At 42.5% G+C, this 17,121-nt stretch overlaps 1 protein-coding gene across 8 annotated transcripts in view; it reads right to left on the bottom strand.

The window, feature by feature from the left end:
* Positions 1-17,121, bottom strand: part of KIF1B (kinesin family member 1B) — a 78,254-nt gene that overhangs the window by 57,593 nt on the left and 3,540 nt on the right. For all 8 annotated transcript variants that reach the window (XM_088178672.1, XM_014891885.2, XM_088178667.1 and 5 more), the window contains exons 2-4: positions 15,004-15,185; positions 1,596-1,672; positions 296-475 (exon numbers count right to left, since the gene is read on the bottom strand). In XM_088178672.1, the coding sequence (XP_088034798.1) occupies positions 296-475; positions 1,596-1,672; positions 15,004-15,109 (363 nt within the window). In that variant the 5' untranslated portion in view covers positions 15,110-15,185. The remainder of the gene's footprint in view (positions 1-295; positions 476-1,595; positions 1,673-15,003; positions 15,186-17,121) is intronic.

The raw sequence follows: 17,121 nt of genomic DNA on the forward strand, positions 1-17,121 counted from the left end.
GTTTTAGAATGAGGGCAGAGGAAGAAAATGAACCCAGAGCATGAAGCACACACAACCTCAGTGGGAAGGAAATGGATCCCAATGCGAGCTCACCATCACCCTCACTGTGCCTGCTCTATCAAAAATGGCCCTGGCTGCACCACTGCCAATATTATACATATTTATATATACACACATATATATGGATAAAACATTAGCAGCAAGCTTTAGTACTGCTACCTCTTACTCACACACACCCAGACACACCCAGGCACACCCACAAAAATACCCCAGAGTCCCTTTTGCCCCGGCCCACCTGGGGAATGATGCCTGCTTGGCTCTCCTCCTGCTTGCCCATCATGGTGTAGGATTTCCCAGCTCCAGTCTGCCCATAGGCAAAGATGCACACGTTGTAGCCCTCAAAGGCATGCAGGAGCATCTCCTTCCCAATGTCATTGTACACACGGCTCTGAGATGCAAAGCAGGGATCTTCAGGCTGCAAAGACACCAAAACAACATAAATACACACTTCACTTATCATTAGAGTATGATTTCAAAAAGCAACTTTTTTTTTTTTTTTAATACTTTTATCCTGTGGGCCAATCCCTTAGGAAGAAGTAAATGAGGCCATTTTTACACACAGTTTTTCCCAAGGCAGAACAAGATGGAGAAGAAGAACAATGACAATGTCACTGCATTGTTTGTGAGTCTATGTTATTCTTAATCTAGCATTCTCTTGCTTCCTGAAATGTTGCATTTTAACATTACCTGCTCCTGAAATCAGGACAAATTTAGCTGTGCTAACATTCTAACGTCGAGATCAAGATTTTATCAGACCTCTTCTGTTCCTTGATGCTGCTTATCTGCTAGTTTTCATGCATTCTGTTCATAATGTTCTGTGACTGGGCTATAATCAACTTTCACGGCTGCTCTGAAAAACTCAGTAAGAGAGGCAAGTATTTTATTGTGAAAACAGTCTCATTGATCACACATTTGCTCAGAAATATTAAGCCTTATTTCACCATCCAAGTTACTAAAATTAATCTTGGAGAAATACATTATCCCTTCTTTCTACATCTTTTAGAAAACAAGGCAGGGGAGGAGGAGGTGGCAGAACAACACAGTTCTGCAGGAGAACAATTACTGGAAGTCGGTGAGAGCTTAGCACCGATTCACAGCAGGGTGGGGCACAGGAGCTGGATGAGAATTTATTGCTTTTGCAGCTATTGGAAACACGGATCACTGTGCTGCCTTTTCCAGATATGCCAACAAAACCCACACCACGTATCTCCTTGGACTGGAAGGACTGGAGCTACTGTCATCTGTCCAAGAGGAAAAATGAATTACCCATGGCATAGGCACATCCTTAAAGTATTTAGAAGAGAACATTGTTGGAGAATATTTTCAGTAATTTTCCGAATATTTACAAGTTCTTTTAGCTTTCTGCTCTCACTCAAACAGGGAAACACAACATACAATGACAAGCTTTTAACCTGAATGTGAGTGAGAAAGACTGTGTAGAAACATCTGACAGGGGTGGCATCATCAGAAGAGAATGTTAAATCAAACCAAACAGCAGCAACAACAAAACCAGGTTCTCTTGTAAAAGCACTCACCGATGTGTGGGACCAATAAGAGTAGTCAAAGCTGAAGGACTTTGGTGCTTCCTTAGGATTCTTTGGGTTGATAATACCTACAGGAAATAAAAATCAAACTCTCAGCTAACTTGACACTGAGGAGCATAATTAATAACCTGGCTGACCCACAGTCTGTGAGTCTGAGTATTTAAAGTTGCCACACAGACTCACTGCTTCCCAATACTATTGTTTCTGTAGGACTCGTTTTAAATAAGACAAGAAAAAATTCCTAGGAGGAATATGCTGTTGCTTAACAGAATTCTGTGTATTCCACACAGTCAACAAAATCTTTTCCAGATACCTTTAGGTTGGTGGGTTTAGTACTTCGGAGTTTTTTTCCTTCCTGCTTGGTATAACCTTTGCCTGCAGGGGAGCAACACACAATGGATCCAGCTGCCACTGTCATGGCACACACAGGGCCTGCACTTTCTGGATTCCAAGGAGGGTAATTGATAAGCACAGCCCTTGCTGTAGAAGTGAATCTACTGCTTCCTTCTTTTTGATACTACAGTGCTGGAAATACTTAAATCTATTATTTCCAGCAGCTGTTTTCAACACCATCTGTGTAAGCAGGACTGCAAAAAAGCATAGTCCTGAGGGTAGTAGATAAACCACCTTGGATTTACACATCTGCCCCTGCACCTAAAGCAGTCATTTGTCCTGGGAGTGAGACACTAACTGTGATGTGTGCAAGTAAGTCCACAAGGAAATAAGCCATATAAAGGTGTCAGCAGTCTTCCTGGGGATGATTTACATCCTGATACCAGACATCCTAGAAAGAACATGCTTATTTCTCACATATTCTGCCAGTTAGGTTATGCTTTGGGAGATGGGGGCTTCTCCCTTTCCTCTCCTGATGAATAAAAATTGTATCACCCACAGCTCTTACCATTTCAAACATAAACTTAGCATCTTGTTTCACCAAAATCTCTGAAAATGTGGTTACAGGATCCCCATTAAAATCAAATCATTCCTCTACCAGATGCTGTGTTCCTGAGCAGGGCTGTTGTCCAGAACGAGGGTGTGGAGAAAAGATCACTGGATTGCAAATAGCAACAGTTGCTACTCTATTTCTCCTGGCCAACTCCGTTTCACTTGGATGCACCTTGTGCTGACATTCTTGCCTTAAAAAAGCTGACAGACATGCAAAGCAAATGAATTATATGCACCAGGACAGTATCAAATTGCAAAAAAATGCTTGTGGCTTTGGATAGCAACGTGGGCATCAACACAGAACAAACTGTAACCTAAGCAATCATGTGGGGCCTGAGCTTCCCTTGACTTTGCCCGAGCAGCAGACCAGCTCCACTCCCACTATTCACCTACAGAGAAAAAACAAATTCCAAAGACAACTCCCTGCCCCAAACTTAAATCAGTTCTCTCTTTGCAGTGTATTCCAGACCACTACAACTCAACAATTTCTCATTTCAAAATTTAACATCAAAGCTCCGAAAGGTAAGGGAGATGTAATGCCTTGTGCCTGGAAGTCCCCACCCAACAAAGCAGTACAAGTAACAGAATCTCCACATTAGTGTCTCAAAAGGCACTACCAACTTGCCATTAGTTCCCCTATCTTGCTTCCAGCCTATTTGATTCATCACATTGGAGAAGAGCAAAGTTCAGGCTCTCTGATTTATGCAAGTCATTCCATTCAGCCCCATTTTTTCCTCTTTTTAAACCACTGCTGTTTATTATTATTATTGCTATTTTCTCAGACAGACTTTCCTCAGCCCTTCACACTGAGTTCCATGTCCAGCTCACTGTTTTGAAAATCACTTTCTAAGGATGCATGCTTTTGCAAAGCATATCTTGAGAAGTCTATCAGGAAAGGGAGTTTAATGTGCAAGCAAGCAGCTCTGTCAGAGGTTGGGAATGCAGCTGCCTGGCCAAAACCTTCCACTGCAGCAGGAAAGGGTCAGAGAAAACCTCCCAGCTGCCAGGAACTCTGCATGCTGCCCCCCACCACTGGGATCCAGACACAGCCTTTGCTGCACTCGGCTTCTGGGCCAAGCCTCAGTCTACTCATCCCTATTTCTGTTTCTTGCACACAGGCTACATCCTCCATTTTCAGAATCACTGCTTTCATGGAATTCTCAGTCTATAAATGAATCCAGCAGAGCCGACGGGATGAGAAAATAGAAGATTTCAGCTGGACTGAAACCCTCTTCATTTGGGGCACAGAGCACCAGGTGGGTGCTGCCAGCATTAGGGATGTTTGATGTGGCCTGGGTTTAAAACCAGTGATCAGGCAGGCAATAATGTGATTAAAATACCTGGAAGATGATGAGGCAGCCAAGAAACCAGGAATTCAAACTGAAAAAAACTGACCTCACTTGAAGGTGTCTATTGCACCAAGCACCATCTCTGGAGGGACAAGAAAATCCAGGAAATCTAACTACTTTCACAGCAAGCTAATGGCCATTTCTGAAGAAATTAAAAGGCTTCTTATTGTACAGGTAAGTTTTATCCTAAAAGTTCATGTGCTAAATTGGGAAAGAAAGCAATGGTGGTGCAGAAATTAGACTGAGTTGGCAACACTGATTTTGTGTGCCCTGTTTCTCAACTTGCTGTGTTTTCAGCCGAACAAGGAAACAAATCCAATGAAACAAATACAGAAAGAGGACTGCTTCCAGTGTCTCCAATATCCACAAGAATACTAACAGCTTTCCAGTTACTTTGTTTGGTTTTTAAACCATGCAAGGCCAAGAAGAATGATCTCAGTGAATCATGAAATAGGTTGTCATGTATCTCCTCTCCCCACAGCAGCCTCACCACACCGCACACGCTAATGGTTTAATTACAGAGCCTCAGGAAATGAGAGGCAATAAGGCAGACGACCACAGCAGGAACGCATTAATAGTCTTTTTATCTTACAGAATAAATTTGTTTATCTGCTATTTCCAAGGTCCAATGTGGCAATTAACTCTTCTGTTTGCAAACTGACACTGGTGCTTTGTGCTGCAGCTGTAATTACCATCAGCATGGCTCTGAATGCTGGGCTTAGCCAGTTTCTGAGGAAATCCCTCCTTCAGGCCCCTGGCTTCACCAAGAGCCAGTTTATTTATTATTTATTATTTATTAGCTCATGGGGTATCTTCCAGCTCTCCACAAGGTAAGCCTTCTGCACAAGAGCCCCTGGAAGGGATGAGTGCAGAATTGCTGTGTGCTACAGCACTGCTACTGAAACAGGTCACACCTGGAGCCCCAAGGTGAGCAGGACACAACGAGCTGAGGAGAATTTCTCTGCTGCAGTGCCTGGAACTTCTGGGATCAAAGCAGCAGCCACAGTGGGGGTTAATGCCCATCAGTCACCTTTGCAATGGAAGGCCAAAGAAAAAAGGCAAGGGAATATTCATGGGATTAAAATATTTTCTACAAATCACTGATTCGGTTGAGAGAGATAAATCCCATATTATTACTTTTCTTTATTTGAAAAATGAATTTCTGGGAATTTTAAATAATAAGCTTTTCCTTAAGAAATAATATTTAACCTGTTTCCTACCTCTGTACACACATAAGTAATTACACGTGGTAAAGTGAGATCAATAGAAGCCCTCAGCTGAGCAGCTCTGCAGCAGTGCCCACGTGAAGCAGCTGATTCAGTGCCCACTGCCATGCCCCAGAGACACAGCCTGCATTTCAACACCTCTGCCCCCCTTGCACTTGGACAGGAGCCAAGCTGAGCTGCTTCACACCACCCCGAGTTTCTCTAAGCACGAGTAATTCACAGATTCTCTGGAGTTAACTTCAACTTAACAATTCTTTTTAGCTGCTTAACTGTTTAAGTTTAGTGGACTTTTTGATACCTGTAACTACAAACATTTTCTATCTCAGAAGGTAAGGAAATGCACAGTTTTAAAAGAAATTTCTTCACTCCAAATAATCTAAAATTTTTTAGTATTATATAAGGCCCAAATACTGATTGGTCCTTGTACAGGACAAGTACAGAGCAGGAGCAGTACAGAGGAATAAAAGGAGAAAGCAGGAGCACAATAAATGAAAGAATTCTACTTTTAGCTGTGCTCTGCCAACAGTAACAGACCAATCTCCACAAAACATTTGGATTTTGACATACCCTTACTTAAACAGGCAACTTCATCTTTTGGCATTTTTATTTCCACAGTCCATCCCACTTGTTCCTTAATTAACATTTTATATACCATCCACCATCTGCTTTATCAGCTAGCACAAAAATAACATATACTTTCAACCTTTCAAATCTATGAGCTCAAATTTATCCCTAGCTTTTAGCAAGCACTGTAGCAATACTTGAAAGACCACTATTGAAACAGTACCCCTATATTTCATATGTATTATATTGCATTCCTATCGTCATTTTGGACATCCAAATTTTTTGCCTTATAATCCAATTTTCATTTCTGAAGCTTAAAATTGCTTTAAAATTATAACCAGAGTGTGGAGCACAACTGAGAGCTGATGCAGAGTTAAAATCTTCTAGGGTATTTCCAACGGGAAGCAGCATTCTGTCTTGTCACTCCTTTCTGAACACACACAAACACATTCTCACTTCAAGCCTTCATTCCTGGACTTACACTTCCAGTCTCCTTTAAATCTAACCAAGTAAACAGACAGTGGGAAGCCTACAAAGTGGAAAAATAAAATCCACAAAAGAAAGGAAACTTAGCCAAGATCAGCCCCCTCATTCCATTCCCATCTACTCAGCCACATAAATATTTTCGCAGGCACAAAGAATGACTAGAAGTGCTTCTTAACCACTCCAAACTCCTATCACATTGTGACACTGAATTTGCAGCCCAAGCCTGATCTGTTCTCATCGCACTCAGTGCTGCTCCTCAGCATGTCACAAATTTGGCAGCTTAGGAATCGTCTGCAGTTCAGTATCTGGGGATGCTGAGCACACACAATTCCTTCCAATGAGCTCTTGGAGCAGAGACAGAGCAGAGCACTCAGGAGGCACGAGCTGAAATGATTCCCCTCCCCTCCCTGCATTTAAAGTGCACTCAGAGGATTGGAGTGCCCAGGCTCAGGCTGCAGGGCTGGCACACACTGCTCACCACTGCTCACCCTGGGTGCTGGAGCTGGCACCAATGCAGCTTCAACAGCAGCACAGCAATGCAGCTTCAACAGCACAGCAATGCATCCTGCCCTGCAGCTGCAGCACAGCAATGCATCCTGCCCTGCAGCTGCAGCACCACTCAACTGGGCTTCATCCTGGGATTCAAACAAGCAAACGATTCTAATCAGAAATGAAACCCAATTATGATGAAAGCCGAGAATGGAACTGGAAAAACCAACCTTCCCAGATTAGTGCAACACAGCCTGCTTTGTCCTTGACATGTGCCATCCCCATATTGTACCGTGACTGGCAATGCTGAGGGCACAAAACCTCTTTAATTTCTACATATGAAATAAAATTAGATTTCTTTTCACGACGAGAGGCTTCACACCAGCCTCAACAATTCTCCCTGTGGCAGCATTATTCTAGCCCAAGCACACATTCCTACCAAATGCCACCACTCAGAGATAACAGCTAGCAAGAAAAGCACTGTCTTCACTTTTGTTCTCCTTCATCATTAGTAAAGGAATAGGCAGACACTTTCAAAAATCATTCTGGTCTCGACAGAACTTTGGAAGGGGCAACTTCTAGGGGAAAAATACAAAATAATTAATTTCTATGCCTTCTTCAAACTCTATTTGGATCAATATAAGCAGTAGTTTTATTATGTTCAAATAAACAATTTATCCAATGAAAAAAAAAAAATCTGGGGCTTTCAGAATTGACTCCACAAGACCAAATTAACATTAAATACAGAGCCTCTTAAAAGACATGGGTCTGGAAAATATATCTGCACCATCTGTAGACTAGAATGACAACAATGGGAACATGTTCCTTACAGAGAGCAGGGTGGAGCAGGCATTCTTTATTTGCTGGAACGTGAATAACACCACAAAGACACGTTTAATGCAGGCTTCTTTCCTAGGCATACGCTGCAATCAGATCTATGGCCATAATGCTTTTATAAGACAGACTTTCAGGGCTGTTATTATAAGAGATAAATGAAGGGAAATGGACACTTCCAGCCCATGAAGCAGTGCTTGCTTTTCAAAGCATTGTTTGCATTTTTCAAGTCATTAAAAGGGAAGGAAACCAAGCAGAAGCTAAGAACAGCTCATTTGGAATTCAACCGGATTCTCTCCCCAGTGTGGAATTTCAGCCCTGCACTGGGAGAAAGGTTGGCTGGGGGAGGGAGGGAGGCTCAGCAGCACCACAGCAAGGCCAGCTCTGCTCACAGAAGCTGCTGGAAAGCTGCTCTCATCCTCAGCTGCTCTCCCACATCCAGCAGCTATAAATACCAGCTGTCCAGCTGGTGTTCTTGGAGAACAGCACGGCAGCAGGCAGAGCCAGCCCAGCCCAGCCCACTGCTCTCTCTCCCTGGCTGAAAAGTGACCCCAAGCCATTCCCAAGGCTGGCAGTGTCCTGCTGCCCGTGTGTGGGGCTGGGTGAGTGCTCAGCTCAGTTCTGGCCTCTGATTTCTGCCTCCAGGCAGGTAAAACAGCATCTCCCTCCACCTGCTGCTCTGACCTGGCATCACCAAGAGCCAGTGGCCTCTCCTAAGATTTCCATTTTTACCTTCAGACATGCCAGCAGCACATTAAGAGAACACCATGGTAGATTCCATGCTGGAACCTTGGGAAGCCAGGTCTTAAGGATTTCAGTCCAGTACTTAAATCAGTTTGGTCAGTTCTTAACAGTGAATGTCTCTGAAGAATTTGTGTTGTGAATGAAAATATCCAATTCTTAAAGTAGCTCTTATTAACAATATGCATTCTCTTCTACTTGCATACTAAAAGGTGGCAGTTTATTTAAGCATTTGATAAGAAGAATCACCTCTAGAGGCCTAGTTCTGTCAGCGGGCACTGATTCTGAGGGGGAAGAATTTCACATGGAGAAGCACCACTGACAGAAACTGCTCAGGATTCATTAGTGATACCTCCCTGCTATAGTTCCATACTAACTTCATAACATAATGCAGTCTAACTGTATTTAACATCAGCTGGAACACCCCAGTCATCATCCCACAGTCTCACTCCAGAACCATCATTTGCATCTCTAGCATTTAAAGTTCATTAAATGTTCATCTTCCCCCAGATCCCCAAAGTCATCTTCTAAATTTTTTTAACAGTGCAGAAATAACACTTCTAGCTATTTTTATTCAATCGTGAGAAAGGAAAGAAGGAAAATCAAGCACCTAAAAAGTCCGTATTTTTATTTCTTCTCCAAAAAAATATCCCAGGCTTGTAGCAAAACATATGAGCTGCCAATAGTGCAGGGCACTCAGAGACAGTGACTAAGACAGACTGTGGGCACAGAAATCCCGAATGCTGCAGGACACAGAGAACGCTCCTGCTCCCTCTGCTAACACAGCAGCAGGGTCTGGGTCACCCCTGCTTTGGGGAGCCCGGCGACTCGAGGCTCGGCCACGAGGCCATCGATTGCTGTGGCTGCCACAGCCGGGCCACCTCCCCGGGCCACCTCCCCTGGCCACCTCCCCGGGCCACCTCCCCGGGCCACCTCCCCTGGCCACCTCCCCGGGCCACCTCCCCGGGCCACCTCCCCGGGCCACCTCCCCTGGCCACCTCCCCTGGCCACCTCCCCGGGCCACCTCCCCTGGCCACCTCCCCTGGCCACCTCCCCGGGCCACCTCCCCTGGCCACCTCCCCGGGCCACCTCCCCTGGCCGGCAGCAGCAGCCAGGAACACCAGCGACATTCCTGCAATGCCCTTTATTTCCCCACACAGCCCCACCATGCAAGATACAACTAGAAAACACTAGAAATACTTGAAAAAAAAAACCCAAACCAAACAAGAAATCCAAGTTGAATGCTTTTAGAACCAATGCTCTCTGGCAGGCACAAGGCATCAGAAAGGGAATATGCTTACTTTTTGAGATATCTAAAATTATTATTTTCATAGAACAGAGTGTGAGTCAAAAGTACATCAATAAAAGAGATGGCCGAATTATTGATGAGGTTACCTTGCTCTATGAACCTTTCAATGGTTTTGACTTTTGTATTATACTTCAAGTACCACTAATTTAGACAAACATGCAATAAATCAAAAGCTTTTTAACTTCAGTCCTGCTTTCCCACCCATTTTTAATTTGCCCCAGAACAACTGCATAAAGCAGCACATATCTTAAAAGGAAAAAAAAAAAGTAAAGAAAAGAACAAAACAAAGGAGAAATGAGAATTAGATGTTTCTGCATTAGGTTTTTTTTGTTTGTTTTGTTTGTTTGTTTGGTTTGGTTTTGTTGTGTTTGGTTGGTTGTTTTTTTGTTTTTTTTTTTAAATTTGAACATTTTAGTCTAGATATGAGGTTTACACAACTCAGGGAGGAAAAAAACCCAAACAACAAAACAACCACTAGAAGAAATGCACTTTTTTTCCTACAACCTGTACAAATGAACTCCAGAATGTCTTATCCAGATTTTCTGGTGCCAAGGATGGCTGGAGGAGAAGGTGACAGCCACATGTCCACAGCAGCAGCTGGGACCACTCCACCTGTTCTTATGAAACATCCAGACCCTTCAGCAGCCACAAAGGAACCTGAGGGTTCCTGAAACACAGGGAGTGCTGCAGAGTGAAATCCCAGCAGGCACCTGGCAGGGCTCACCTGAGCATCCAGGTGCACTCAGCCCCTCCAAGGGAAGCTGGGCTGTGCAGGGGCACCTCCCACTGGTGTTTATTGCAAACCAGAAGACACAAAAATCTCAGCTGAACTGTACTCTGAGAACTTTGCTTGACTCTGTCACTTGCACAGACAAGATGCTAAACCCTATTTTCATTCACCTAGTGCACAATTAATTGCAACAGACACATTCCAAGTAGGGTACTTCCTTATTTCTTTGTTTTGTTCTTTACACACATATTTAGATTTTTAAAAGAATAAGCCTGCTGGGCTCTTAGCTAGTTATTAGTATCTAAATGCTGTCTTGTAGCTACTGGTTTGAATGTCTGCTTCAGTTTCAGTTGTTTTTATTTATGCATTATTTATTTACAGGCCAGATTATCAAATCACTTCCACAAAAAATAACACGAAACAAACCAACCAACAAAACCAAATCAAAACAAAAAATCCCTCAAACAAACAAATGCCAAACCAGAAAAAGCACAACACTCTTGGAGTCTTTAGGCACAGGACAGCTTCTTTCAGCTCAATAACCCAAGGCAGCAGCTGCCAACGTTGTTTATATTTGTTACGTTTGAAAAGCCCATACAAGAATGAGCACAAGAACTACTGACACACAAAACACTCTCAGATCTATAGCTCAGCTTTCATGTATTACACTGCAGAATCTTTCTCCCACTCTCCACAAAAACAGCCATTAATTAACTGGACAGGAATAAGTAATTAATACATTGTGGGCAAGATGCATTGGTGTATACCTTTCTTAACAAAAATTGGAAAAAGCAGGAATTAAAGATAAAACACATTCAATCTGGATATGCTGAAAACCATGATCTATATCTTTATTATTAATTTCAAAAAGCCACTTGTGAGTTTGGCCTTGATGAGCCACCTATTCAGTAATTTAAAGATCATAGTCTTCAGAACAGAACTCCAAAAGAAAATATAATTTTGGCAACTGAATTCACTTGCTTGGCAGGTGCTTTTGAAAAGAAAGCTTATGTTTCTTAGGATGATTTCTAAGTTATAATTATTTAAAAAGATGGCCTTTTCTGAAATTAGTCTCAGTTACTGTTTTGATGGAGTTTTTTAATTACTAATTTGATGGTGACATTACTTCTTCTTTGGAAAGTATTTTGCCTTCCCAAGTTAACTTAAATAGCAGAATTTCACAGCTTCTACCTTGTCCTGTCTCTAAGATTGCTCCATTGCCTTCTCTTCCCCTTCCCCCACTTCTCCTGTGTCCACTGAGGAACTTGTGGCAGTACCATTGCAATGGATCCCATCTGCAAATAGAGATGATCCCAGCAGCACTGGCCTTCTGCCAAATTCCAGCCCCTTAATGCAGTCAGCACATGTGACTTCAGCTCAACTGCAGAATCTCCCTTCTGAAACATGGATTTAAGATATAAAGACTGACAATTTAAATGCAAGATGCATTATAGAGCAGGAAACAAAAAAAAAAAAAAAAAAAAAAAAGAAAAAAAGGACAAATAATATGTTTCAAGTACTGATTTCAAAATTTCTGTATTTTGCATCCTTCCAGCAGAAAAACAGAAGTCCCAATTAACTCACCATAAATGTCCTTAACATTATGGGTTAAAGCCCTTAGTATGAATTCTCTTTTTCTGGGATTAAGACATACCTAGAACTGTACTCAGCTGCATTGTCATTTTTAAACAGTAAGAAATGATAAAGACAGAGACCTACAATGAATCTTGATTAAAGGAGGAAATGACGTTAAAGCCAGATAGGAAAACAAGTAAACTGTGTGGGAGTGCACAAGCAAATGATGTTGTTTTGCTTCCAAGGCAAAGAACTGTGTAACGAAATTGAGCATAAGCTTTCTGACCCAGAGGGACGCTTTGCTTTGCTGGCAAGCACCCTGTGAATGCCAGGCAATCCCCAAAGCCCTCAACAGCCAAATTCACACAAAAACTGACACAAAAACAAAAGCAGCATGTCAGGCAACAACCCTGGTGGCATTCTGACTTCAAGAACCTACTTCATTATGTATGTCAAAAACCACTCCTTTTTTCCCACATTCACCTGAAGCTATTTATAACTGAAGTACACCTGTCATACACTTTATTTTCTGTATCTTTATACAGTTTTCCTTAACATAATCCTGAGCACTTTGCCTCAGTTTCACTGTAATGCAGTGGCCTCTGCCAATACATTTACACAACTCAGAGTTGCACAAAGTTTAAATGCAGGACCCACAAAGGATTTGCAGAACAGCTCTTCAATCAATACACACAGAATTAAAGTTTAAGTAATTGTCAAAATCCCTTCTCAGCTATCAGCCTTGGCACTGCCTCACCAATCCGGTATCACGACAGTCCATTAGGCTTTAATTCCAAGATAAGAGAACTTGAACTGTCCTGGAGGCTTAAAATAGTCACTACTCAGTCTATCACCATCCTCTCAGGTTTGCCTCCTGTCAACTTGACCAGTGCACAAATGAAAAAATAACCCTCTCAGAGGCAAGATACCAAACCCTTGATGACTTCACTGGCACATTGGAAAGCGTGAAGCAGGAACTCCTTTTTCTAGAATTACTACTGAATTCCCTTTATTTTCAAATTGCTGCATCAGATATGAGTCCCAGATACACTAATTTCACTTTATGTGCTCAGCTTTTAGCCAGCAAGTTCAGACCTTAATAATGAGTTCAATAATGTAACTGTGGGGCTACAAAAAACTGAGCATCATGAAAATGAAAGAATCACTGGCAGAATGGCACTTATGCCCCCCAAATCTAACATGTAACCTAAAAGCATAGCAGCTGAAGAATTTCAGCTGGAAGTTATGTGTGTCAGAAATCTTGGTTAGGAAGATTCTTTGGAGAAAAGATTTCTGCTAGTTTTTTTTCCTCACCAAACAATGCCTTATTCACAGCCTTTATTATACAATCCTCTTCTGTTCAAACTACTCCTCTGTCCATTGCTTTCTTGTATTTCTCCTCTATGAGGAAAATACAGGGAAAAAATATCCCACAGATTGTGACAATGTTTAACTATTGCAACTGATGATTCCTTCCCACAGCCTGTAATGGCCCCGATGACTTAAACCTGACCATCTGTCACATCACCCACAGCATGCAAATAAAAGGCTGCACATTAGAACATTTCAGAGTATAGACACAGCAGAAGTAGTAACTTCGATAAAGACATTTCCAATGAGATCAACCTGAAATATTTTTCTCCTTTTGAAAGCTGATGCAGTCTCTTGGAAATGTGTCACTGCAGTGCAGCTCTGGCATTCAGAAACAGAACCAGTGTCTGGCCCAGGCCACATCTCCAGCTCAGACAAACGAGCTGCCAGGCACTGACTGCTCACCCCTGCTGCTGTGCCACAGGCTCCTGAATTCAAACCTTAACCATCTAAAACTACTGCTGTGATGAGTGCAGCAGGAAAAGCTGTCACAGAGGGACCCAGTGGTGCTGCTGGAGCCCAGAGCTTGGTGGCATTTCCATAACAAATGTCCTCTAATGAAGCCCACAGTTCTTCCATTCTGCACTGGCATCCAATGATGGGACACCAGCACCTGTTCTACATGAGACGACTTCAAACCCCTCCCACCCCTACCTTCAATGGAAAGTTTGAAATCCAACCCCAAAAAAGTTTCTTTGGGTGTTATTGCACACACGGTCTGAAGATCACAACTTTCTGCACTAAAAAGCAAGCTCTCTTCTCTATGACACCTCTCTTCCAATGAAACCACAAACACTATATAATTTAAGTGACCACAACCAGACTTAAATTCCATTGCAGAAGCACAAGAAGGCTGACGTAAAACCTTGGCTAAAAAAAAAGGGAGAGGCCTGTATGGAAGCTCCTTTGTATGAAGGGGCATGAGCAAACACTCAAGTAATCAGACAGCAAAATAACTCCGTGCTCTTGGAGCTGCTTCCTACAGCTGCAGACAAGATGGCTCTACTTGATTACCTAAGAATGAGAAAGTGCCCCAAGAAGAGCAGTTTATGGGCAGAGCAGATGAGGAACGACACTCCCTCCAATGCTGCCAGTACTGCCTTGACCTCAATAGGAAAAACAACCAAGCCAAGAAGCAGAAAAGGTGTGCCCACACACAGGTTCCCACAGAACAGTGTCCTCCAAACTACACCCACAACAATTACACTGGAACACTTCTTAACACTTAGCACTTCTAACTGGTTAGAGAAGATGATTTTACATAGTCTGTTTGCTGTTGTTTAGACATCTGTTCTGGAAAGCACAAAACTCAACACCCTTTTCATCTCAGCTTTCTCACCCAAAGTAACCAAAAGCACAAACTGCAGAACAAGCACACCAAGAACTAAAGCACCAGATCCAGGCAGGACTCACACCCCCACAATTACCATGTGGTATCTGTATCTGTACCTGTATCTGTCTACCCACATGATATTCCCAAACACTGAAGTTCATAAAAAGGTTTACACTTTGGTACTCCAATCTTTCTGTAGAATTTTCAGATCAGCAGAAGCAAACACCATGAACAACTGCATAAAAATCAAGATACTTGTGATTTAGACTTTCTAGTTACATTCAGAGATAATCTAGTTTGTAATGACAGTCTCAGAAAAGCAGAGTAACTAAAAGATTAATTCTAGATGATACAATGTAGACAGTTCTCAGTCTGACAGAAGAAAATATTTCAGTAGGAAGTTTGGGAAGAGAGAAAGACTCCCTTACAAGATTAAAACAAACTTACTGGTTGAATTGCCTTGCATCTGGATGATACATTTGGACTCTTTGCTGGTTTCTCGGGAGTTGAAGGGCCGGACACGAACAGCCACCTTCACCGAAGCCCCCGACATCCTGGCTGCTGGTAGTGCAGTCAAGGGACTGGGAGTGAACAAGAGCCTTTCAAGTTATCCTCCTTGTTGGTGTTTTCTAAGGAGAAAAACATCATTTAGTTATTTACAGCTGTTGTATTCAAGATATTGATAAAATTAGGCAGGTTCAAAGTTACTCCATAAATGCAATTTCTGCTTTGCAGATCACGCTCCCTTCCCCCCAAAAGGTGTCACTTCAAAACCAGAACTGGAAATACTTCTCAGCACCTGTTCACTGTCTCCCTAGTCAAAAGTTTCTGTCACCTAAAGCAGGTTTTTTGAAGAGTACAAATATTTGTTTTTCATACGATTTCATACATTTCTCTTCTGGAAGAAAACCAAGTATTGGTTTTCTTCCAGAAAGTAAGGATGCCAATACCAAAATAAATATCTGGTTACAACATGTGTTAGGCTTAACCTAACAAAGATAATTTTAGCAGTAAAGACACAGCTACTTAAATTTCATCAGGAGGCAATGACCATATACCCCATACCCAGGTTCTCACACTGCCAACCCTTGCTGCCACAACGCTTCAGCAATGGCATTCAAAGGAACTCAAGTGGCATGGGCCACAGCACACTGACTTTCAATACACATGACTCCAGAGAAAAGGGTGTACCCTTAAAGAACCCCTTGCAGTCCTGGGGAAGTCCTCTTCTCCAAGGAAATAACAACTCATCAACTACTTGTATATCTACTGATTAAAGGACACACTGTAAGGAAGAAGAGGAATCGGGAATTATTGCCTTCAGGGTAAATATTATTATCTGTGTTCAGGCAAATGTCCACCATTAAATTCATCTCCATTATCAAAATACTTGTTCAAATCCTACCCCATCTAAATGATGGAGCAGTTCCACTGCAGGAAACCATCCCTGAAAGTGACCCACTATCCCAACTCGGAGGCGTGTCTGAGTCAGTGCTGGAATGTGGGCTTAGGAAAGATTGGTTTGTATTGGTTCAGCCAGCCTCTTCCTTACAAGAGAGGTTTTCAGTTGGTCCCCAGCTGAGAAGTTTAACTTAGTGCCACAGGACACGGTCAGTACTGAAGTCTAACAGCCTCAAAAAGCAATGACTCAAAGAATAAATCCTACTAAAAAGCTCCTGCCCTTGGCTAGGAAAGCTTCCATGGCACAGACACACAGAAGCTGGATGACTATAGTGAGAAAACATGATTTATATTTGATTTATCTTTATATCCTAAATATCTGCTATGGCCACTGCTGAAGAGAGGAAACAGAGCTGGATTCATCCTTGGCCTGACTCAACACAGGCATTTCTATCTGGAACCTGACTTACCCTGGCCAGAACTCAACTCTGCCCAGCCATGCACCCAGAAATCCTCACATCTCTTCTGGTTATCAATACACCACACAGCTGGTGAAATGCTCGTTTCAGGGTCCTGATCACAGAAGTACAAAACTTACAACAGGTCTAAAGCAAAAGCATTTCAGCCCTAAAGCAAGTTCCACACTTGGTAAAAGTACTTATACATGCTTAATTCAAGTTATGACACATTTTCCCACAGTACAAGAAGTCTTTAATAAAACTGCAATACCTCATTAATGCCATCACATGGTGAAGACAGCAATTAAATCACTCCCCCAAGTAGGAGCAATTTAAAGTATTCCCTATTTTCACATGTACCTGAGGTATCTCATCAGACTAGAAGAATGTCTTTAGGAGCAAGCCAACTGAATCTCAATGTCATTGGTACAAATGGTTGCTCAAACTGGTTGAGCAATGATTAATGACACAGCCACACCACCAGCTCGGGGTTAGGATGGAATTTTAAGAAGCTTCGCTAAAATCTTGAACATAGAATAGAGCAGAAAAGTATTGGGAATGAATTGACACGATCTGGGCTGCTGCAGACACTGCTTCACTCCGTGCTGTGCCTCCTTTTGTGTGGAACAAAGGATCAAACTCACAGCTTCATTTCAAACTTCCTCCCCCAGAGTGCAGCTCTGGATTCGGCTCAGGTACCCGAGCC

The sequence above is a fragment of the Sturnus vulgaris genome, chromosome 25, assembly GCF_052056855.1.
Source record: "Sturnus vulgaris isolate bStuVul1 chromosome 25, bStuVul1.hap1, whole genome shotgun sequence".
In the NCBI taxonomy this organism is placed as follows: Eukaryota; Metazoa; Chordata; class Aves; order Passeriformes; family Sturnidae; genus Sturnus; species Sturnus vulgaris.